Here is a 26,863-nt window from a genome sequence, read left to right as displayed (position 1 = left end):
ACTACTGATACCACTGTTACTACCACTGTTACTACTGAGACCACTGTTACTACTGAGACCACTGTTACTACCACTGTTACTACTAATACCACTGTTACTACCACTGTTACTACTGATACCACTGTTACTACTAATACCACTGTTACTACTGATACCACTGTTACTACTAATACCACTGTTACTACTGTGACCACTGTTACTACCACTGTTACTACTGATACCACTGTTACTACCACTGTTACTACTGACACCACTGTTACTACCACTGTTACTACTGAGACCACTGTTACTATCACTGTTACTACTGATACCACTGTTACTACTGAGACCACTGTTACTACTAATACCACTGTTACTACCACTGTTACTACTGATACCACTGTTACTGCCACTGTTACTACTGATACCACTGTTACTGCCACTGTTACTACTGATACCACTGTTACTACAACTGTTACTACTTATACCACTGTTACTACTGGCGCCATTGTTACTACCACTGTTACTACTGAGTCCACTGTTACTACCACTGTTACTACTGATACCACTGTTACTACTGACACCACTGTTACTACCACTGTTACTACTGACACCACTGTTACTACTGACACCCACTGTTACTACCACTGTTACTACTTATACCACTGTTACTACCACTGTTACTACTAATACCACTGTTACTACTGGGGCCACTGTTACTGCCACTGTTACCACTGATACCACTGTTACTACTGATACCACTGTTACTAGTGAGACCACTGTTACTACTGACACTACTGTTACTACTAATACCACTGTTACTACCACTGTTACTACTGACACCACTGTTACTACTGAGACCACTGTTACTACTGATACAACTGTTACTTCCACTGTTACTAGTGATACCACTGTTACTACCACTGTTACTACCACTGATACTACTAATGCCACTGTTACTACTAATACCACTGTTACTACCACTGTTGCTGCCACTGTTACTACTGATAGCACTGTTACTGCCACTGTTACTACTTATACCACTGTTACTACCACTGTTACTACTGAGACCACTGTTACTACTGACACCACTGTTACTACTAATACCACTGTTACTACCACTGTTACTACTGAGGCCACTGTTACTACTGAGGCCACTGTTACTACTGATACCACTGTTACTGCCACTGTTACTACTGAGACCACTGTTACTACTGATACCACTGTTACTGCCACTGTTACTACTGAGACCACTGTTACTACTATTATTATTATTATCATTTATTTGTTGGGCGCCACAAGGTTTCCGCAGCGCCGTACATAGTACAAACAGTAGACTATACAGGGTTAAACAGTACAGAACGATAAACACAAAGTACCAATACTTCAGTAACTCCGGGACAGCCATAAGGAGTAAGGACAGAGCAGAAGAACAGGTATGGAGACACGGGGGAAGAAGGGTCCTGCTCATAAGAGCTTACATCCTAAGGGAGGGTGGACAAATCAGACTCGAGAGGGAGCTGGTGATGCCAGGGGAGAGAAGAAGGGGCCAGGGGAGAGAGGGAGTATCGAGCAGAGTAGATGAGGGGTTAAGTGGATGGTTGGTAGGCTTTGAGGAACAGGTGAGTTTTAAGTGCTCGTTTGAAGGAGCACAGATTGGGAGCGAGACGGATGGAGCGAGGGAGGTCATTCCAGTGCAGGGGGGCAGCACGGGAAAAGTCTTGGATTCTGGAGTGGGAAGAGGTGATCAGAGTGGAAGAGAGGCGGCGGTCATTGGCCGAGCGCAGGGCGCAGGCAGGAGTGTGATTGGAGATGATGTTAGAGATATAGGGGGCAGTAGAGTGGGAGAGAGCCTTGTAAGTGGTGGTGAGGAGTTTGAAAAGGATTCTGTAGGGGAAGGGGAGCCAGTGTAGGGCGAGGCAGAGAGGGGAGCCAGAGGAGGAGTGGCGTGAGAGAAAGATGAGTCTAGCAGCCGCATTGAATACAACTGTTACTACCACTGTTACTACTGACACCACTGTTACTTTTACTACTGATACCACTGTTACTACTGACACCACTGTTACTTTTACTACTGATACCACTGTTACTACTGATACCACTGTTACTTTTACTACTGATACCCCTGTTGCTGCCACTGTTACTACAGATACCACTGTTACTACCACTGTTGCTACTGACACCACTGTTACTACTGATACCACTGTTACTGCCACTGTTACTACTGATACCATTATAATTACTGATACCACTGTTACTCCCATAGTTACTGAGCTGTAGTACAGAGCCTGGGTGAGGACGCCTCATACGTTGCCTCCTCTGTCAGCTCTGCAGGCTCCAGGTACCACAACTTACTACCCCAGGACTCTGTTCTCTCCCCAGGTGTCTGATGTGGAGAATATCCTGGGTATTGTGCAGCTGGAGAACATCCAGGTGTTTGCAGAGTCCTACGATGTTGCTCTGGATATCAGCTTTCCTAAAGGTAGCGAATCTACACCCCTTCTATGCAGACATATAAAAGGCCTGATTTATTAAGGGACGTAAACAGCGTTTTTTTGCGTGTAATCCGCAAAGTTACTCTGCGCACGCCAAGATCCGGACCGTACGCCACAAAACACAGCAACGTCCGATTCATCTCATAGCGCAAAGGACACTTACTGAATCAGGAGCAACTGTAACAATGTATTTTATGTACAGGAGATATTAATAACATCCTAATAATTGTATTTAATGGGGAGGGGGTGTAAGAAAACAACTTTTTTTTTTTACTGTTTTATCATTAATGACTATATTATATTATATTATTAACAGGTGACATTAATTCAATATTTTATTTTCCTGTGTGATCTTTTGTGAATTTATGATCCACATAGGTGTTATCCTGCAGTGTATTGTGTAGTAGGGCAGATCTGCCTCTGATTTCACGTATCTGCAGTCCCTCTGTGTATACGTTACATGAGACAGCGTATAGGTGATATATACAGGTACACGAGCAGCTCACTCTACCACCTTCCTGCAGGTACAGATGGAGGTCTGGATTTCGGAGTGCTGAAGGTGATGGATGAAGCAAAACACAGTCTATCATTGAAAAACAAGGGGAAATATGAGATTGGCTTCAGGTAAATGACTGAGGCAGGAATGGATCAGTGTTATATGGATAATGTGTTACTAGAGATACACCCCGGAATATAATAATATGGCAGAATGATGTCACCATTGACTCAAATCAACCAATTCCTTACATTAGTTGTATATAGCTGTAACCACTGAGCCCACTATATATAATACTAACCACTGTGCCCCCTGTATATAATACTAACCACTGTGCCACATATATATAATACTAACCACTGTGCCCCCTGTATATAATACTAACCACTGTGCCCCCTATATATAATACTAACCACTGTGCCCCTATATATAACACTAACCGCTGCCCCCTGTATATAATACTAACCACTGTGCCCCCTGTATATAATACTAACCACTGTGCCCCCTGTATATAATACTAACCACTGTGCCACCTATATATAATACTAACCACTGTGCCCCTATATATAATACTAACCACTGTGCCCCTATATATAACACTAACCGCTGCCCCCTGTATATAATACTAACCACTGTGCCCCCTGTATATAATACTAACCACTGTGCCCCCTGTATATAATACTCACCACTGTGCCACCTATATATAATACAAACCACTGTGCTTCCCTATATATAATACTAACCACTGTGCCCCCTGTATATAATACTAACCACTGTGCCACCTATATATAATACTAACCACTGTGTCCCCTATATATAATACTAACCACTGTGCCCCATGTATATAATACTAACCACTGTGCCCCATGTATATAATACTAACCACTGTGCCCCCTGTATATAATACTTACCACTGTGCTCCCCTATATATAATACTAACCACTGTGCTCCCCTATATATAATACTAACTGCTGTGCCCCCCTATATATAATACTAACCACTGTGCTCCCTGTATATAATACTAACCACTGTGCTCCCCTATATATAATACTAACCGCTGTGCCCCCCTATATATAATACTAACCACTGTGCTCCCTGTATATAATACTAACTACTGTGTCCCCTATATATAATACTAACCACTGTGCTCCCCTATATATAATACTAACCACTGTGCTCCCCTATATATAATACTAACCACTGTGCCCCCTATATATAATACTAACCACTGTGCTCCCCTATATATAATACTAACCACTGTGCCCCCTGTATATAATACTCACCACTGTGCCCCCTGTATATAATACTAACCACTGTGCCCCCTATATATAATACTAACCACTGTGCTTCCCTATATATAATACTAACCACTGTGCCACATATATATATAATACAAACCACTGTGATTCCCTATATATAATACTAACCACTGTGCCCCCTATATATAATACTAACCACTGTGCCCCCTGTATATAATACTAACCACTGTGTTCCCTATATATAATACTAACCACTGTGCTCCCCTATATATAATACTAACCACTGTGCCCCCTATATATAATACTAACCACTGTGCTCCCCTATATATAATACTAACCACTGTGCCCCCTGTATATAATACTCACCACTGTGCCACCTATATATAATACAAACCACTGTGCTTCCCTATATATAATACTAACCACTGTGCCCCCTGTATATAATACTAACCACTGTGCCACCTATATATAATACTAACCGCTGCCCCCTGTATATAATACTAACCACTGTGCCACCTATATATAATACTAACCACTGTGCCCCCTGTATATAATACTAACCACTGTGCCCCCTATATATAATACTAACCACTGTGCCCCTATATATAACACTAACCGCTGCCCCCTGTATATAATACTAACCACTGTGCCACATATATATAATACTAACCACTGTGCCCCCTATATATAATACTAACCACTGTGCCCCCTATATATAATACTAACCACTGTGCCCCTATATATATAATACTAACCACTGTGCCCCCTGTATATAATACTAACCACTGTGCCCCCTATATATAATACTAACCACTGTGCTTCCCTATATATAATACTAACCACTGTGCCACATATATATATAATACAAACTACTGTGATTCCCTATATATAATACTAATCCCTGTGCCCCCTATATATACTAACCACTGTGCCACATATATATAATACTAACCACTGTGCCCCCTATATATAATACTAACCACTGTGCCCCCTGTATATAATACTAACCACTGTGTTCCCTATATATAATACTAACCACTGTGCTCCCCTATATATAATACTAACCACTGTGCCCCCTGTATATAATACTAACCACTGTGTCCCCTATATATAATACTAACCACTGTGCCCCATGTATATAATACTAACCACTGTGCCCCCTGTATATAATACTAACCACTGTGCTCCCCTATATATAATAGTAACCACTGTGCTCCCCTATATATAATACTAACCGCTGTGCCCCCCTATATATAATACTAACCACTGTGCTCCCTGTATATAATACTAACCACTGTGTCCCCTATATATAATACTAACTACTGTGTCCCCTATATATAATACTAACCACTGTGCTCCCCTATATATAATACTAACCACTGTGCTCCCCTATATATAATACTAACCACTGTGCCCCCTATATATAATACTAACTACTGTGCTCCCCTATATATAATACTAACCACTGTGCTCCCCTATATATAATACTAATCCCTGTGCCCCCTATATATAATACTAACCACTGTGCCCCCTATATATAATACTAACCACTGTGCTCCCCTATATATAATACTAATCCCTGTGCCCCCTGTATATAATACTAACCACTGTGCCCCCTATATATAATACTAACCACTGTGCTCCCCTATATATAATACTAACCACTGTGCCCCCTATATATAATACTAACTACTGTGCTCCCCTATATATAATACTAACCACTGTGCTCCCCTATATATAATACTAATCCCTGTGCCCCCTATATATAATACTAACCACTGTGCCCCCTATATATAATACTAACCACTGTGCTCCCCTATATATAATACTAATCCCTGTGCCCCCTGTATATAATACTAACCACTGTGCTCCCCTATATATAATACTAACCACTGTGCCCCCTGTATATAATACTAACCACTGTGCCCCCTATATATAATACTAACCACTGTGCTCCCCTATATATAATACTAATCCCTGTGCCCCCTATATATACTAACCACTGTGCCACATATATATAATACTAACCACTGTGCCCCCTATATATAATACTAACCACTGTGCCCCCTATATATAATACTAACCACTGTGCCCCTATATATATAATACTAACCACTGTGCCCCCTGTATATAATACTAACCACTGTGCCCCCTATATATAATACTAACCACTGTGCTTCCCTATATATAATACTAACCACTGTGCCACATATGTATATAATACAAACCACTGTGATTCCCTATATATAATACTAACCACTGTGCCCCCTATATATAATACTAACCACTGTGCCCCCTGTATATAATACTAACCACTGTGTTCCCTATATATAATACTAACCACTGTGCCCCCTGTATATAATACTAACCACTGTGCCCCCTATATATAATACTAACCACTGTGCCCCTATATATAATACTAATCCCTGTGCCCCATATATATAATACTAACCACTGTGCCCCCTATATATAATTCTAACCACTGTGCTCCCCTATATATAATACTAACCACTGTGCTCCCCTATATATAATACTAATCCCTGTGCCCCCTATATATACTAACCACTGTGCCCCCTATATATAATACTAACCACTGTGCCCTTATATATAATACTAATCCCTGTGCCCCCTATATATAATACTAACCACTGTGCCCTCCTATATATAATACTAACCTCTGTGCCCTCTATATATAATACTAACCACTGTGCCCTTATATATAATACTAACCGCTGTGCCCCCTATATATATATATATATATATATTATATTTACCACTGAAGATTAGATGACATTTTGTGTAAAGATATTTGCAGGAATACAGAACAAGTCTGAGTCAGTCATTCTTGTCAGAATAATTTTTAAACATACATATATTTATGTGTATTTCAATGATGTCAGTGTTCCACACCTATATGTGAGAGGATTTGTATTGTGAAGTGTTAGACATCGGTAGAATGAGTCCACAGCTCTATATTACTTTATACAGGTGAGTGCTGAGTATTCTCTGTCCCACGGTGTGCACTATTGGTGTCTCTTTTATCAGACATGGGATCCTCTGGTTCCTGCGCCATAGATTATAATTATGGATGAGTCGGCAGTTGCAGTGATGATTTTATACTTGTATAATAATACCGCTCCCTCTATCTCTGTCTGCAGTTTCTCCGTAGAAGCTACTGGTCCAGGAATGTCTGATCTGAGCTCCATCTTCTCCGTCCTGCCACAGAAAGGGACCCTCAGCCCCAATGACCGAGCCACCCAGGTCCTGATCATCTTTAAGGCCAAGAAGGAAGTGCAGATTATAGACAAACCTATCCTGAAATGTCAGGTACAGGATAGACGTTATTATTACCAATGTACACTGATCAGCTACAGCATTAAACCACTGCCCAGTGAAGGGAATAACACTGATTATCTGATTACAATAACGCATGACAAGGGGTGGGATATATTAGACAACAAGTGAACAGTCAGTTCTTGTAGTTGGAGTGTTGGAAACAGGAAAAATGGGCAACGTTAGGATCTGAGTTACTGTGACAAGGGCCAAATTGTGATGGTTAAACGGCTGGGTCAGAGCATCTCCAAAACAGAAGATCTTGTGGGGTGTTGCTGGTATGTAGTGGTTAGTACCTACCAAAAATGGTCCAAGGAATGATAACCAGTAAACCGACGACAGGGTCATGGGTGCCCAGGGTCATTGATGCACGTTGGTAGTGCAGGCGCCTGTCTGGTCCAATCCCACAGAGGAGCTACTGTAGCACAAATTGCTGATAAATATAATGCTGGTTATGATAGAGAGGTGTCAGATCACACAGTGCATCTCAGCTTGCTGCGTATGGGCTGGGCAGCCACAGACCGGTCAGAGAGCCCACGCTGACCCTTGTCCACCGCCAAAAGAACCTACAGTGGGCACGTGAGCGCCAGAACTGGGCCATGGAGCAATGGAAGAAGGTGGCCTGGTCTGATGAATCCCGGATTCGCGTACATAATGTGGACAACCGGGTACGTGTGCCTCGTTTACCTGGGGAAGAGATATCTCCCATGTACTATGGGAATAAGGCAAACCAGCGGTGGCTGTGTGATGCTCTGGGCAATGTTCTGCTGGGAAACCTTGGGTCCTGACATTCATGTGGATGTTACTATGACACGTACCAGCTACCTAAACATTGTTACAGACTAAGTGCACCATTGCATGGTGAATGGCAGAGCTATATGTCCCAGGCTTTAAGTCTAAAACCCCAGGGAGATTTTGTATATGAAGAAGCGTCCCAAAGAGTATATTCAGCTTCAGGAAAAACTAGTAATAGTTCCTGGAGTGTAAATGGAGAGAGAAGGGTGGGCTCCATTTACAAGGCCCAGTCCGGATCCTCTGTTCTGACAGCAGTGTTTTAAAAAGCTGCTGGACAGTTTCCTTTGCCTCTCAGACCTGGGAAGTAGGTTGTATGCCTCTGTAAATGGTGACCAACTATCTCTATATTTTATATGTGTGTGTAACACAAGGTCCTTCACAGGACAGAGGGTGTTCCTGTGTGCTTAGTTAGTGCCGGACAGGCAAAGAGTTTATTTTGAAGGTTTTATTTTATTTTTTCTGCTTAATAAAACTGGCTGAGGCCTTGTGTGACTTCTCTGCTGCTGTACACTACCATCTACCCCAGGAGATGGTCCCTGTTCCCCTGACCCGGTTACAGTATATATATATATATATATATATATATATATATATATATATATATATATATATATATATATATATATATATTGTTTTCATTCATTATACGGCTGATTTATGTTGTCTTGATCCCTCTCCTGTCTGTTCTATCTGTAGGTGATTGAACCCAACTTGTCTGAGGGCGGTGAGACAATAGCGAGTATCCCTATCCGGGTATCTGTATCTTCCGCGTTTTCCAAATACCGCCTCCCCTCATCCTCAGATGTCAACTTTGGTGCCATGATGCTGGGAAGTCGCAAGTTGTGTTCCTTCACTCTGGAGAATTGTGGTCTGCTTGAGTTTCGTTACAACATCAGCAAGATGATTCGTGAAGTGATGATTCAGCCAGTAAAAAAGGGGTACGGACTAACGGCTGATTTAGGAAGAGGGTTTAGTAAGAGAAATGTGCTACACCTTTGGTCCAGTCTTAAAGATGTTGATCATATATGTAGAGATTATTTTGTCTCAGTTACATTTTTTGCATTGTTGAGTGATGATCCAGTAAGATCTGGTCAACACATTGGAAAGAGACCTGGGGGTAACTGTATTTAGTGCCTGTTTCTGCAAGTCGTTGGAAATTGGCGCGTTTGCAGTGAAAATTTAAAGCGGCAATGGCTTTGAAGGAATTGTTTTGCAAAACAAAGTGGCACTTAATACATTTACCCCCTGAAGTCAATGTAGACCGGTGTTGCTGACCGTGATATAAGAAGCATTATACAGTATATTGCATTACATTACTCCGTGTCAGCAACTTTTGGAAGCCTGTCTTAGAAATCTGATTTGTCTCTGAATTGTTAATGGATCATTCCCAAATGAATCAATTTAGAAATTGAGAATATGTCTCTTGACTGCAGGTCCAAGTCTGTGTATGTTAGATAACTCCAACTAACTGTCTTGTAGGCCGGTTCATGGAATAAAGAGGACTCGTTCCCGAGACGGCTCAGGATCCAGTAGATCTGTCGCTATGAGCAAAGTCAAACGTGCTGATACCCAGCCGAAAGAAACAATCGTCTCTGGGCAGGTAACTGATGGCTGCTTTGTGGAATGGCTGTTCCTTTTAGTACATCGTGAGTGTCACGAACGCCCAGCCTGTCCCAAATACAGCAATCTGAACAGCTGGCCGTGACAGGTGTCACCTTAGCAATGATTAAACCTTTTATTATGGTGTCCTTACATTCACCAGAACCACTTATTAAGGTTTCACACTTAAATCACATACACTTGTAGGATTAGCCTCCCTGGGCTTCGTAACTTCACAAAGAATCACGGAGAACACGCTAGATTAAATTTTAGTTACAAAAAATGAATAACAAGACATACAAAATGTTGCACAAATAAGTTTCAGGAAATAAAACCAGAGTCAATACTTACTTAGTTAAGACTTGGTGTGTGAGGGAACACAATTGAAAAGTATGGGACATTACAGTCTTGATAGCCCCTTTATGAAAATGCACACGTTATTGTCTAAGGCAGAAGTTTTTAAACCTTTCTCCACATAGCTCTCACCCCCCATCTTTGGAGTTTAGCTGTCAATAAGAACTGATTGATCTCCCAAATGTCACAGGGCTTTCGAAGTGAGCTAGGGATGTCCTGAGCTCTGGAACATTCACAGGACCTGAATTCTCACCTCAGGTCCTCATCCTCTGCATAACAAAAAATACTCCTCAGAGATGCTTACCTATCTCTGGATAATTTCAAAAGATTAACGACACTAGCCTAGGTGCAAACTTATGTCATTAAGCAAAGCACACGCTGAAATTACATTACACGGTTACATAAAATATTCACATTGTCATACATGAATTCAACATAAAACAACAATCAGTCATTGGATATACTACATAATCGCTACAGTGCGTGTCCTGGATATTGAAGAGATGTGTAGAGAGAGATTGTTGGTCTGGATAAATCTCCATCACTAGATAAGTAGAAGGTGGAGACAATAGTGTGGAGCATTTAACAATGTCATCATGTTCTTGTTAGATTTGTGTACAGTACAAATACATTTATAAATCAGACTAGAAATGAGGAAGTGTTGTTAGGTGGGCGGGAGCAGAATGTAAAATGTTGTTTGGATGCGGATTGATTATTGATTTGATGAGGAGGGAACTCTGTAGGAAGATGACGTTGTGTGTTATTATTGATCGGTGCTTTAGGCACGCTTGGCGTTGGGCGTGTTCACCGTGTCTCCGGGCCTTGGCAGTATCCCACCTGGTGGTCACCAGGTGATCAGCGTGGAGTGTATTGCTGACCAGCTGGGGAAGAGTGAGGAATTCCTGGCGATAGATATTTCTGATCGACACCCAAAAGACCACCCTACTGGGATTCCCTTCCATCTCATCACTGAAGCCTGCACCCCAGGTAAAGCTGGTCCCTAAAACAAACTAGTGCCAGATTGTATTCCTATCCCAGACCATCCGAAATAATGCAGCCATAATTCTGTACGTCTTCCTTGTAGCGTTTGACACAGATGACATTGGCAGTATATTTGAAGAGCACCGTATTGTAGCTGATGCCAGAATCCTGCAGTGTCTGCCACCCCTCCAGGCGGGAGGAATATACCTGGAAGCGGAGAACCGCTTCCTGTTCTGGAACGTGCTCGTAGGACAGACGTCCTCCGCTCGTTTTAAGATCCTGAATCCTGGAAAGGTGCCCTGTGATGTGACGCTGACTGTGAGGCCACTGTCTAATAAGGTATAGAACAGGCACCTCCTGGTTTTACGTTGTGGTAGATACCCTGCATCCCAGCAGTTACCACCACATCCTACTAGAGCTGTTCTGAAAGACCCGCGTCATTCGTGTCATACTCATCATGTCATTCATCAATGTCAGTGTTGTTTATTTGTCTAAAATATGTATCCCAAAGGAATAGAAGGCTGGAAAATATGGGTAGGAACCTGGCACAGACACCAGATGCTGGGCAGACTCTGGAGACATCTCAGGACTTTGTGGGTTGTAATAAATCCATTGGATTCCTGTTCTACTGAGACAGAAACTGTGAGAAGGAAGCAGCCATTACACCCCGGGGTGGAGACAGGATCAGCTCTTACTGGGGGGATATGAAGTGTCTGGATGGCTTTAGATCATTTCAGACTCTTTCCTTCTGGAAGAAACATTTTCCCTAGATCTAGTGTGATTGGAATTATCCAGCACTTTGTAGAGTCATTTATTATATTCTGACATACAATCACACATCGTACAGTTACACATACAGTATAACCTAGTAATACAATGTAACAGGGTAACACACTGACATACAATCACACATCGTACAGTTACACATACAGTATAACCTAGTAATACAATGTAACGGTAACACACTGACATACAATCAGTACAGTTACACATACAGTATAACCTAGTAATACAATGTAACAGGGTGACACACTGACATACAATCACACATCGTACAGTTACACATACAGTATAACCTAGTAATACAATGTAACAGGTAACACACTGACATACAATCATACATCGTACAGTTACACATACATTATAACCTAGTAATACAATGTAACAGGTAACACACTGACATACAATCATACATCGTACAGTTACACATACATTATAACCTAGTAATACAATGTAACAGGGTAACACACTGACATACAATCAGTACAGTTACACATACAGTATAAGCTAGTAATACAATGTAACAGGGTAACACACTGACATACAATCAGTACAGTTTAACATACATTATCACCTAGTAATACAATGTAACAGGTAACACACTGACATACAATCAGTACAGTTACACATACATTATAACCTAGTAATACAATGTAACAGGGTAACACACTGACATACAATCAGTACAGTTACACATACATTATAACCTAGTAATACAATGTAACAGGGTAACACACTGACATACAATCAGTACAGTTACACATACAGTATAAGCTAGTAATACAATGTAACAGGGTGACACACTGACATACAATCAGTACAGTTACACATACATTATCACCTAGTAATACAATGTAACAGGGTAACACACTGACATACAATCAGTACAGTTACACATACAGTATAACCTAGTAATACAATGTAACAGGGTAACACACTGACATACAATCAGTACAGTTACACATACAGTATAACCTAGTAATACAATGTAACAGAGTAACACACTGACATACAATCAGTACAGTTACACATACAGTATAACCTAGTAATACAATGTAACAGGGTGACACACTGACATACAATCAGTACAGTTACACATACATTATCACCTGGTAATACAATGTAACAGGTAACACACTGACATACAATCAGTACAGTTACACATACAGTATAACCTAGTAATACAATGTAACAGGGTAACACACTGACATACAATCAGTACAGTTACACATACAGTATAACCTAGTAATACAATGTAACAGAGTAACACACTGACATACAATCAGTACAGTTACACATACAGTATAACCTAGTAATACAATGTAACAGGGTAACACACTGACATACAATCAGTACAGTTACACATACATTATAACCTAGTAATACAATGTAACAGGGTAACACACTGACATACAATCAGTACAGTTACACATACATTATAACCTAGTAATACAATGTAACAAGGTGACACACTGACATACAATCAGTACAGTTACACATACATTATAACCTAGTAATACAATGTAACAGGGTGACACACTGACATACAATCAGTACAGTTACACATACATTATCACCTAGTAATACAATGTAACAGGTAACACACTGACATACAATCAGTACAGTTACACATACATTATCACCTAGTAATACAATGTAACAGGGTGACACACTGACATACAATCAGTACAGTTACACATACATTATCACCTAGTAATACAATGTAACAGGGTGACACACTGACATACAATCAGTACAGTTACACATACATTATAACCTAGTAATACAATGTAACAGGGTGACACACTGACATACAATCAGTACAGTTACACATACATTATCACCTAGTAATACAATGTAACAGGTAACACACTGAAATACAATCAGTACAGTTACACATACAGTATAACCTAGTAATACAATGTAACAGGGTGACACACTGACATACAATCAGTACAGTTACACATACATTATCACCTAGTAATACAATGTAACAGGTAACACACTGACATACAATCAGTACAGTTACACATACATTATAACCTAGTAATACAATGTAACAGGTAACACACTGACATACAATCATACATCGTACAGTTACACATACATTATAACCTAGTAATACAATGTAACAGGTAACACACTGACATACAATCATACATCGTACAGTTACACATACAGTATAACCTAGTAATACAATGTAACAGGGTGACACACTGACATACAATCAGTACAGTTACACATACAGTATAAGCTAGTAATACAATGTAACAGGGTAACACACTGACATACAATCAGTACAGTTACACATACAGTATAACCTAGTAATACAATGTAACAGGGTAACACACTGACATACAATCAGTACAGTTACACATACATTATAACCTAGTAATACAATGTAACAGGGTGACACACTGACATACAATCAGTACAGTTACACATACATTATCACCTAGTAATACAATGTAACAGGTAACACACTGACATACAATCAGTACAGTTACACATACATTATCACCTAGTAATACAATGTAACAGGGTAACACACTGACATACAATCAGTACAGTTACACATACATTATCACCTAGTAATACAATGTAACAGGGTGACACACTGACATACAATCAGTACAGTTACACATACATTATCACCTAGTAATACAATGTAACAGGGTGACACACTGACATACAATCAGTACAGTTACACATACAGTATAAGCTAGTAATACAATGTAACAGGGTGACACACTGACATACAATCAGTACAGTTACACATACATTATCACCTAGTAATACAATGTAACAGGTAACACACTGACATACAATCAGTACAGTTACACATACATTATCACCTAGTAATACAATGTAACAGGTAACACACTGACATACAATCAGTACAGTTACACATACATTATCACCTAGTAATACAATGTAACAGGGTGACACACTGACATACAATCAGTACAGTTACACATACAGTATAAGCTAGTAATACAATGTAACAGGGTGACACACTGACATACAATCAGTACAGTTACACATACATTATCACCTAGTAATACAATGTAACAGGTAACACACTGACATACAATCAGTACAGTTACACATACATTATCACCTAGTAATACAATGTAACAGGGTGACACACTGACATACAATCAGTACAGTTACACATACAGTATAACCTAGTAATACAATGTAACAGGTAACACACTGACATACAATCAGTACAGTTACACATACATTATCACCTAGTAATACAATGTAACAGGTAACACACTGACATACAATCAGTACAGTTACACATACATTATCACCTAGTAATACAATGTAACAGGTTCATACAACGCTATAACTCTGCCAGTTACCAGCAGGGGCACCGAGCTGTTTTTGGCCAATAAATGTAACAAAAGAATGTGGTTGTCACGGTAACACCATCCCTCTCCATGGGCTCAGACCAGATACTTAATTAGAATGTCACATTCCATGTAACACAACACTTATCATACATGAGAAATATATAAGCACATTGTATTTGTGTATATATATATATATATATATATAGGAATTAATTATTTCCCATGTTCTGTAGGGGAGAAGGACAATACCACGTTTAGTACAGTGTAATTTATTACTACACTATGATATTTTAATAAAGTACACTGATTAATACAATGTAACTGATAAATACAGGTGCAGACTCAGTGTAACATAATAATAACAGATTACTTGTGTTTGTCTAGTCTGCTGCTCGTATCAGTGACATTTTTGAAGTCCATCCTCCGCGTATGAGTATCCCGAGTCACAGCTACAGCTTCGCCAGCGTCACCTTCACCCCACAGAGCATGCAGATGTACCAGTGCATCTTCGAGGCTGCCGCGGAGGGCATATCAAAGTACAGTCAATTCTTCAATCTTCATTAATACTATTGATATATTGTATACAGTAGGGGTGCTGGTATATTGATACATTGTATACAGTGCCACATAGTACGGTGCTGATATATTGATACATTGTATACAGTAGGGTTGCTGGTATATCGATACATTGTATACAGTGCCACATAGTACGGTGTTGATATATTGATACATTGTATACAGCGTCGTGCTGGCATATTGATACATTGTAAATAGTATAATGCTGGTATATTGATACATTGTATACCGTGCCACATAGTACGGTGCTGTTATATTGATACATTGTATATAGTATCGTGCTGGTATATTGATACATTGTATACAGTGCCACTTAGTATGGTATTGATATATTGATACATTGTATACAGTGCCACTTAGTATAGTGTTGATATATTGATACATTGTATACAGTGCCACTTAGTATGGTGTTGATATATTGATACATTCTATACAGCATCATACTGGTATATTGATACATTGTATACAGCGTCGTGCTGGTATATTAATACATTGTATACAGTGCCACATAGTGCGGTGTTGATATATTGATACATTGTATACAGTGGGGTTGCTGGTATATTGATACATTGTATACAGCAGGGTACTGTTATATTGATACATTGTATAAAGTAAGGTGTTGGTATATTGATACATTGTATACAGTAGGGTACTGGCATATTGATACATTGTATACCGTAAGGTGCTGGTATATTGATACATTGTATACAGTACTGTACTGGTGTATTGAGACATAGGGTACTGGTATATTGATACATTGTATACAGTAGGGTGCTGGATTATTGATACATTGTATACAGTAAGGTGCTGGTATATTGATACATTGTATACAGTACTGTACTGGTATATTGATACATTGCACACAGCAAGGTGCTTGTATATTGATACATTGTATACAGTAGGGTGCTGGTATATAGATACATTGTATACAGTGTTACATATTACGGTGCTGGTTTATTGATACATTGTATACAGTAGGGGGTGCTGGTATATTGATACATTGTATACAGTGCCACATAGTATGGTGTGTGTGTGTGTGTGTGTATATATATATATATATATATATATATATATATATATATATATATATATATATATATATATATATATATATATATTGATACATTGTATACAATGTCATACTGGTATATTGATACATTGTATACAGCGTCTTGCTGGTATATTGATACATTGTATACAGTGCCACATAGTACGGTGCTGATATATTGATACATTGTATACAGTACAGTGCTGGTATATTGATATATTGTATACAGTACGGTGCTGGTATATTGATACATTGTATATATTACGGTGCTGGTATATTGATATATTGTATACAGTACGGTGCTGGTATATTGATACATTGTATACAGTACGGTGCTGGTATATTGATATATTGTATACAGTATGGTGCTGGTATATTGATATATTGTATATTGTACGGTGTTGGTATATTGATATATTGTATACTGTACGGTGCTGGTATATTGATATATTGTATACAGTACCGTGCTGGTATATTGATATATTGTATACTGTACGGTGCTGGTATATTGATATACTGATACATTGTATACAGTAAGGTGCTGGTGTCCTTTGGGTTACTGATACCGATGACATTATATCATAGTGGGAGGTGCTAGTATGATATGAGTGTGTTATATCACTGATCCTCTTTATAACTCTCTATTTCCTGGTTTGGCCATTAGTTTGCTGTCTAAGACCCGAAGCTTAACCTTTGACATCAGCGGAGAGGGCAATCTTCCTCGGGTTACCACTTTACGCCCTGTGCTGCGCAACAAACGTGGCAACCCTGTCCTACTTTTTCAGAGACTTTTGATTGGTCAGAGCCAACAGCTCCCCCTTGTCTTAAAAAACGAAGGTTCCATCCCTGCACAGGTGAGTAAGGTGTAGCTCCCTGTCCTGTAATACAATATAATGTAATACCTTGTGTTATAGTCTCCTGCTCTGTAGTGTCGGCATGTGGTCCGTGGCCAGATATTCAGAATGTCAACAGTATTATAGGGTTAGGGATATTATTGTCCACCTAATATTACTGTCTACATTGCATTTGTCAACCTTCCAACCCTGGCTGTATTGTGGTGTATTCTGGGACATGTATCCTAACTGTAATAACAGGTAACAACCTCTATTATAGGTTATTGCAGACTACTACTTTGTTAGAACGTGCTATATAGCACTTTGCATTGTATATTAACATTGCAGTCATATATGGTAACATTATATTATAGAATAATATTGTGTATTATAGAGTACTGCTTTATAATAAGATGAATACCCTGTAATAATACAACATTTAGCTGTGAATAGATTGTATATAACTGAATGACTCTTCCGCTAGCTGAATATTGATTTACCTGAGGATGGACGAGTCTTCTGCTTGAAGCCTAAACCCAGCACCCGTTGCATCTACCCTGCCTGGGGTGAGGGGCGGGAGCCAGGTGAGCGCCCCCACCCTCTGATTACCAGTATTACACCTCGCACTGGTTATAGAGTTTCACAAGTCTCCCCCTGTCCGCCAGGGCTCCGAGCACACACGGCCTCGCTCATCCTCCATCCCGGGGACACTGCAGAGTTTGAGGTGCTGTTCTGTCCCCCTGAGGCGCAGCGTTGGGAGGCCGCCCTACACCTGTCAGTGCCAGACAATCAGTATGAGAAGAGCCTGGTGCAGCTCGTGGGCGAGGGGTATAAGGAAGATCTCACCCTGGATAACATACACAGCCCTGGAGAGATAGTTACCCCGGAAGGACAACTGGAAGACGACATTGTGGAAGGTAATGACATCCTCATTGTGCTGATCCAAAGCACTGCGCCCTGCGGACCTGAACAGGACCGTACATCTACATAAGGGTTCTAATGGGGGCTTACAAAGTCAGGGCGTAGTCTGGATGGACATAGTCCTGATCAGTTGTGGTCTGATCTATCAATGCTTTCACAGCTGCTCGCACAGACCACATCGTCTTTGGGGACTGTCACATTGGACGGCAATATCAGGTGACCTTTACCATGACCAATCGCAGCCAGTCGGACGCCATGAGGTTTGAGTGGCCGTTGGAGGATCCCCTGGAATTCTCTCCTCAGGTATAAAACATAATAGTGTCACATAGAAATGACCATGAAAATAACCCATTACTCTGCCAACAGGTAGGACACATTCACGCTGGTTGTGCCAAAGATGTGACCGTCGCCTTAAAGTCAGAAATGGTTGTGGCGTTAGACAAGTCCTCAGTAAAGTGCAAGGTGTCATGGATCTCATTCCCACGACCCCTCGATCAGGTGGCCGACTGGGACGACGGGATGCGGACAGTGAGATGGGTGGACAACGATAAGGGGGCTGCCAGCCAGCGTCCTACCAAGAAGAAGGTGACCTGAGACAATGATATCTTAGAGCTCATGGTATTAGTATTGTGTGTAGAGGATCCCCGACAACCAATCAGAAATGAGCTTTTACCTGTTAGGGAAATTTACACAATTAAAGCAGCTAAATGCAGTAAATGGCTTCTTGAGCCATAAAATAGAACTTCATAAATCAGGTTTATTTTCCCTTCATGTTTCATCTATAAGACATAACTGATGTCCTAATAAGAGGATCCTCCGATGCTCCTTACACCTGGCGGCAGCAGGAGAAGTCTCCGCTCACTATATAGAATTCCCGGCTTCCTCTGACCGCTCAGCTGCCACATCAGGAACTATCAGAGGAATCTCCACAGCCGACATCTCCAGATAGTGAGTGGAGATATTTCCTGCCCTTTACCAGGCATAGGAGCATTAAGGACTCATGAGGTCCAATGTAAAACGTCCTTTAGATAAAACAGATCCTCTGCACTGTATACTGGGACCCAGATTAACAGGACAGTGAGAACTACACCCAAATACAAGAACACCCCCTAGTGACCATGGTATCAGGAAAGGGGCAGAAGACTTGTTGGTATTGAACAGCATTTCTTAGTTGCAGTGGAACTACCGCCACTAGGGGGCCCAGAAGTGGGGGCTCAGCGATGTCTCTTAGACATTAGAGTAACGCTGTCATTCAGAGAAGCATAGGTCACATATAAGGATATAGATGATGGATATATATGATGGACTTTTGTCTATAGGTGATTGAGACGGATCCGGAGCCAGCTCACACGGTGCAGGATCAGGGGACTCGGGAGGTGGAGCTGCTGGTCAGTGCTACTGTGGATTATGTCCGGTACAAAGCCACGTGTGAAGAAGTACGTTTCAGAGACACCCTGCTGTATCAGACACGCGTGTACAGGTGAGCGTCACTAGATGGAGAGCGAGGGGGGAACGTTGTGTCCAGGAGCTGAGGTCTCTCTGTTCCCGTCTGCAGGTTTCTCATGGAGAACACGGGCTCCGTCCAGCTGCAGTTCTCCTGGCAGCTCCACATGGAGGGACAGAGCAGAGGGGTGAGCTCCCCCCCAGGAAAGGACAACACTGAGGGTAAGTCTGACCCCATTATACAGAGATTACGTGGTCACTGCAACATTTATATCATATACTGGGACTAATAGCAGATATAGCACTTCACTAAACTGCCCAGGTGTCATACCCCGGGGCAACACGTCCTCATACCCCCGGGGCAATATGTCCTCATACCCCGGGGCAACACGTCCTCATACCCCCGGGGCAATATGTCCTCATACCCCGGGGCAACACGTCCTCATACCCCCGGGGCAATATGTCCTCATACCCCGGGGCAACACGTCCATCTCATACCCCGGGGCAACACGTCCTCATACCCCGGGGCAACACGTCCATCTCATACCCCGGGGCAACACGTCCATCTCATACCCCGGGGCAACACGTCCATCTCATACCCCGGGGCAACACGTCCATCTCATTCCCCGGGGCAACACGTCCATCTCATACCCCGGGGCAACACGTCCATCTCATTCCCCGGGGCAACACGTCCATCTCATACCCCGGGGCAACACGTCCATCTCATACCCCGGGGCAACACGTCCATCTCATACCCCAGACAACACATCCTCCTTATACCCCGGGGCAACACGTCCTTCTCATACCCCGGGGCAACACGTCCATCTCATACCCCAGGCAACACATCCTCCTTATACCCCGGGGCAACACGTCCATCTCATACCCCAGGCAACACATCCTCCTTATACCCCGGGGCAACACGTCCTTCTCATACCCCAGGCAACACATCCTCCTTATACCCCGGGGCAACACGTCCTTCTCATACCCCGGGGCAACACGTCCATCTCATACCCCAGGCAACACATCCTCCTTATACCCCGGGGCAACACGTCCATCTCATACCCCAGGCAACACATCCTCCTTATACCCCGGGGCAACACGTCCTTCTCATACCCCAGGCAACACATCCTCCTTATACCCCGGGGCAACACGTCCTTCTCATACCCCGGGGCAACACATCCTCCTTATACCCCGGGGTATCATGAGATTCATGGCAGACACATATTTATCACTCTCATTATTTCTAAGAATTGATTAAACATTGTATCTAACGACACATGATGGGAGCTGATCACATTGTACAGTACTTCGGACAGCGTGTGATTGTTGTACATTATTGGCAGAGCCCCCGGGCAGCGCCCGCAGCTCATCCTCACACAGTGTCCTGGAGAGCGCGTCATCGCTGCTGTCGGTGGGAGTGGACCCTTCCCCATTCTGTGTGCAGCCCAGCACTGGGGTAATCCCAGCTGCGGAGAGCCAGGAATTCCTCATCAAGTTTTCTCCGGGAGAGGTCGGAACGTTTGAAGGTCGTCTGACCTGCAGGTGAGGGAGATATAGGAATGTCCCACTTCAGCCCTGTGTGTCTCATGTCCGAAACCTTTCAGCCTGTCGCCCTCCTACCTGATTTATCTTCACTGTGTCCTGCACATGGAGTCATGGTACAAACAGCAGAAGCCAGAAGGGGTTATAGTAATACCCCCTGTGGGGATACTTAGGGCCAGAGACTGCTAAACCCAGGGCAGTAGTCTGTTAGTAGAGTTACTGCCGAGTGTGAACAGTTCTGGGCTCAGGATGTTGCCCCCACATCTCATACAATGACCCACCAGTAACACTTCCGCCTGTACATGTATCACGCGTGGGCCTCTCACATGATATTAGGAGGATCGTGGCAGATATAATTCTTGTTCTGAGTGTAATGTGTTTCCAGCATCCCCAACCTACGCCCTGGAGAGCAGCCACCGTTCATCCCAGTCGTTGGACGCAGTCTCCTGCCTTACTGTCACTTCCAACTGGAGGATTCTGACTACATCAGCAACGGAAGGCGCAACCCAGAGTTATGTGGGCCCCGCGGGGCCCCCTCAGGAACCACGTTGGACCCCAACACACGGGTTGTTGAGTTCACCACTGTGGGAGTAAAGACTAAAATCACCAGGTAAATGTGAGCTCACAATGGGAAGATCTTATGAGTTTTACACTGCGTTTTGGAGACGTCTGTGTTTGTGTAAGATTCAGTACGTATATAGCTGGGTGACGAGACTGATTGGGGGTGGCCGAGTATAGGTGGGTTCAGTTAGACGTGGCCGCCTGAGCAGATACGGCTGATCGGAGAGGTATCTCTTGTGGGTGCTGCAATGTTACTCTATGACAGTGTTGGCTAACCTGTGACACTCCAGGTGTTGTGGAACTACAAACCCCAGCATGCTTTTCCAATATATAGCAGCTTATTGCTGGATGGGTATGCTGGGACTTGTAGTTTCACAACACCTGGAGTGTCACAGGTTAGCCAACACTGCTCTATGATGATGATGATGATGATTGGGAGCACCGTGTAGCTGCTTCTGATTGGCTGATTGTATATTGACCCCTCCAATGATATAGCGTCTGTATCATATTACGTCGCAGTGAATTACTGCAGGAACAGAGAATATCAATGTGTTTAATGAGAAAAACAACTGTTGTTTGTATTTCATTTAATTTGTACTTAATTACATTTTATATTGAGAATGCAGCGTTTGCATTTATTAACAACAGTGACACTATTCTCTCCTGTGTATAACATTATTCATTTGTGTAGAAATAGGTTAATGTGACTTTAGCATTTACTACTGACACCGTCACTTCTCAGCGCTATCTCTGGACGCACACCGCGTGCAAATCTTTCTGCTTTTGAAGAGCGTGTACATCAAACTGTGATTGATCCCCTTAGTCTGTAATATTATTGTAGATTTATAGTGTTAGTGAATAGGAGATTAGATAGAAATGATGTTTTATTCTATGTTCTAGGACCTTCAGTATCATTAATCCCACCGATAGTCCTTACTCCTTCCGGTGGACATGTGAGGACCCCCCTAGTTTGCAGGGACCTCCAGCCTTCCGTTGTCTGAACAGATGTGACGAGATCCAGGCTAAGAAGAAAGTGGAGGTATGAGCTGTATTAATACAGATATATACCACACGTAGGAGTCACTTATTATGGAGAGAACATGGTTGTGTTTGTAAGACGATTGATCGTCTCATCCTGGAAACCTCCAGATCACATTTGACTTCATCCCTCAAGTTCTGGATATCACAGAGTCTTTCTGGTCTTTCACGATCCCTGAGCAGAACATCTCTGTCCCATTTCTCCTTGTCGGTAAAGCTCTGGAGCCTTCAGTTTCCCTGGACAGATCCCACCTCAACTTCCTGTCTCTGCTGATAGGTAAGTACGTTACCGAGCTCATAGGTAAGTCCTCTCTGTACGGTACCCGAGCTCATATTTACTGTAGACACCTTATATCGCATTGTCCTCGCGGGACACATGGGGCATGAAAGAGTAAACATTATGGGGGATATAGACGTCACATTGCGATCTTTTACGTGGTCTTAGTAGTAAGATATAACACAGAGGCCACTAGTGGACCCAATAGATGTCCGTTATAGAAGACATGTTTCTTCCATCTAACAGTCCTCTCCACGCTTTAATCCGTCTACATTGTTATACTTTAATAGCGTCCTTTACTTGCTTTATCATGTTGTTAGTATTTGTATGTTTATTTAAACATGTTCTGAATCCACTTTAATTGTTATAGATTGAGCAGCTTCCTCTCTTTTGTGTGTACCTGCCACGTACATACAGACAACATATAAACATGCACACGTTATGTCACCCAGAGCGTGGATGGTAACAGATGTGTCATTCTTGTCCTCGGTTGTTAAGTGTCACTTTCTATTGTGTACAGGTCAAGCAGCGGAGGAATCCGTCTGTCTAATCAATAACGAGAACAAATCATTCCGTTTTTCTATCCGTGAAAGTTCTTGTTTTTCTGAGGGTCACATTCATAGTTTGACGGTAACACCTATGGAAGGAACAATCCCACCTCTGTGCAGGTAACGGGTAATGTCCCTGTATGCTGTGTACCCCTGTACCCCAGCTATATATATACCCTTGTACCCCACCTATAACCTGTATATATACCCCTGTAACCTGTATATATACCCCTGTACCCCAGCTATATATATATATACCCCTGTACCCCACCTATAACCTGTATATATACTCCTATAACCTGTATATATACCCCTGTACCCCACCTATAACCTGTATATATACCCTTGTACCCCACCTATAACCTGTATATATGCCCCTGTACCCCAGCTATAACCTGTATATATACCCCTGTACCCCACATATATATATATATATATATATATATATATATATATATATATATATACACCCTTGTATCCCACCTATAACCTGTATATATATACCCCTGTACCACAGCTATAACCTGTATATATACCCCTATAACCTGTATATATACCCCTGTACCCCACCTATATATATATATATATACCCTTGTACCCCACCTATAACCTGTATATATATACCCCTGTACCCCAGCTATAACCTGTATATATACCCCTGTAACCTGTATATATACCCCTGTACCCCACCTATATATATATATATATATATATATATATATACCCTTGTACCCCACCTATAACCTGTATATATATATACCCCTGTACCCCACCTATAACCTGTATATATACCCCTATAACCTGTATATATACCATTGTACCCCACATATAACCTGTATATATATATACCCCTGTACCCCAGCTATAACCTGTCTATATATATATACCCCTGTACCCCAGCTATAACCTGTATATATACCCCTATAACCTGTATATATACCCTTGTACCCCACACATATATATATATATATATATATATATATATACACCCTTGTATCCCACCTATAACCTGTATATATATACCCCTGTACCCCAGCTATAACCTGTATATATACCCCTATAACCTGTATATATACCCCTGTACCCCACCTATATATATATATATATATACCCTTGTACCCCACCTATAACCTGTATATATATACCCCTGTACCCCAGCTATAACCTGTATATATACCCCTGTAACCTGTATATATACCCCTGTACCCCACCTATATATATATATATATATATATATATATATATATACCCTTGTACCCCACCTATAACCTGTATATATATATACCCCTGTACCCCACCTATAACCTGTATATATACCCCTATAACCTGTATATATACCATTGTACCCCACATATAACCTGTATATATATATACCCCTGTACCCCAGCTATAACCTGTCTATATATATATACCCCTGTACCCCAGCTATAACCTGTATATATACCCCTATAACCTGTATATATACCCTTGTACCCCACACATATATATATATATATATATATATATATATATATATATGCACCCTTGTATCCCACCTATAACCTGTATATATATACCCCTGTACCCCACCTATAACCTGTATATATACCCCTGTACCCCACCTATAACCTGTGTGTATATATATATATATATATATATATATATACCCCTGTACCCCACCTGTAACCTGTATATATATATATACCCCTGTACCCCAGCTATAACCTGTATATATACCCCTATAACCTGTATATATACCCCTGTACCCCAGCTATAACCTGTATATATACCCCTGTACCCCAGCTATAACCTGTATATATACCCCTATAACCTGTATATATACCCCTGTACCCCAGCTATAACCTGTATATATACCCCTGTACCCCACATATAACCTGTATATATACCCCTGTACCCCAGCTATAACCTATATATACTCCTGTACCCCACCTATAACCTGTATATATACCCCTGTACCCCACCTATAACCTGTATATATGCCCCTGTACCCCACCTATAACCTGTATATATACCCCTGTACCCCACCTATAACCTGTATATATACCCCTGTACCCCACATATAACCTGTATATATACCCCTGTACCCCACCTATAACCTGTATATATACCCCTGTACCCCACATATAACCTGTATATATACTCCTGTACCCCACCTATAACCTGTATATATACCCCTGTACCCCACCTATAACCTGTATATATACTCCTGTACCCCACCTATAACCTGTATATATACCCCTGTACCCCACATATAACCTGTATATATGCCCTTGTACCCCACCTATAACCTGTATATATACCCCTATACCCCACATATAACCTGTATATATACCCCTGTACCCCACCTATAACCTGTGTATATATATATATATATATATATATATATATATATTTATATATATATATATATATATATACCCCTGTACCCCACATATAACCTGTATATATACCCCTGTACCCCACCTATAACCTGTATATATACCCCTGTACCCCACCTATGACCTATATATATACCCTTGTACCCCACCTATAACCTGTATATATACCCCTGTACCCCACTTATAACCTGTATATATACCCCTGTACCCCACCTATAACCTGTATATATACCCCTGTACCCCACCTATAACCTATATATATATA

The 26,863-nt window shown here is 41.4% G+C and overlaps 1 protein-coding gene across 1 annotated transcript in view; it reads left to right on the top strand.

The window, feature by feature from the left end:
• HYDIN (HYDIN axonemal central pair apparatus protein) overlaps window positions 1-26,863 on the top strand; it is a 166,770-nt gene that overhangs the window by 122,452 nt on the left and 17,455 nt on the right. Inside the window, exons 54-73 of the mRNA XM_075189418.1 lie at window positions 2,362-2,461; window positions 2,999-3,098; window positions 7,388-7,556; window positions 9,054-9,295; window positions 9,837-9,957; window positions 11,093-11,297; window positions 11,395-11,630; window positions 15,818-15,969; window positions 17,722-17,911; window positions 18,375-18,474; window positions 18,556-18,807; window positions 18,972-19,114; window positions 19,178-19,396; window positions 20,131-20,291; window positions 20,367-20,476; window positions 21,598-21,796; window positions 22,182-22,406; window positions 23,258-23,396; window positions 23,507-23,672; window positions 24,193-24,340. Coding sequence (XP_075045519.1) covers window positions 2,362-2,461; window positions 2,999-3,098; window positions 7,388-7,556; window positions 9,054-9,295; window positions 9,837-9,957; window positions 11,093-11,297; window positions 11,395-11,630; window positions 15,818-15,969; window positions 17,722-17,911; window positions 18,375-18,474; window positions 18,556-18,807; window positions 18,972-19,114; window positions 19,178-19,396; window positions 20,131-20,291; window positions 20,367-20,476; window positions 21,598-21,796; window positions 22,182-22,406; window positions 23,258-23,396; window positions 23,507-23,672; window positions 24,193-24,340 — 3,377 coding nt within the window. The remainder of the gene's footprint in view (window positions 1-2,361; window positions 2,462-2,998; window positions 3,099-7,387; window positions 7,557-9,053; window positions 9,296-9,836; window positions 9,958-11,092; window positions 11,298-11,394; window positions 11,631-15,817; window positions 15,970-17,721; window positions 17,912-18,374; window positions 18,475-18,555; window positions 18,808-18,971; window positions 19,115-19,177; window positions 19,397-20,130; window positions 20,292-20,366; window positions 20,477-21,597; window positions 21,797-22,181; window positions 22,407-23,257; window positions 23,397-23,506; window positions 23,673-24,192; window positions 24,341-26,863) is intronic.

This window comes from Mixophyes fleayi, chromosome 10, assembly GCF_038048845.1.
Source record: "Mixophyes fleayi isolate aMixFle1 chromosome 10, aMixFle1.hap1, whole genome shotgun sequence".
Classification (NCBI taxonomy): Eukaryota; Metazoa; Chordata; class Amphibia; order Anura; family Limnodynastidae; genus Mixophyes; species Mixophyes fleayi.
The sequence above is the reverse complement of the archived record's forward strand: the minus strand, read 5'-3'. Positions and strand labels throughout refer to the sequence as shown.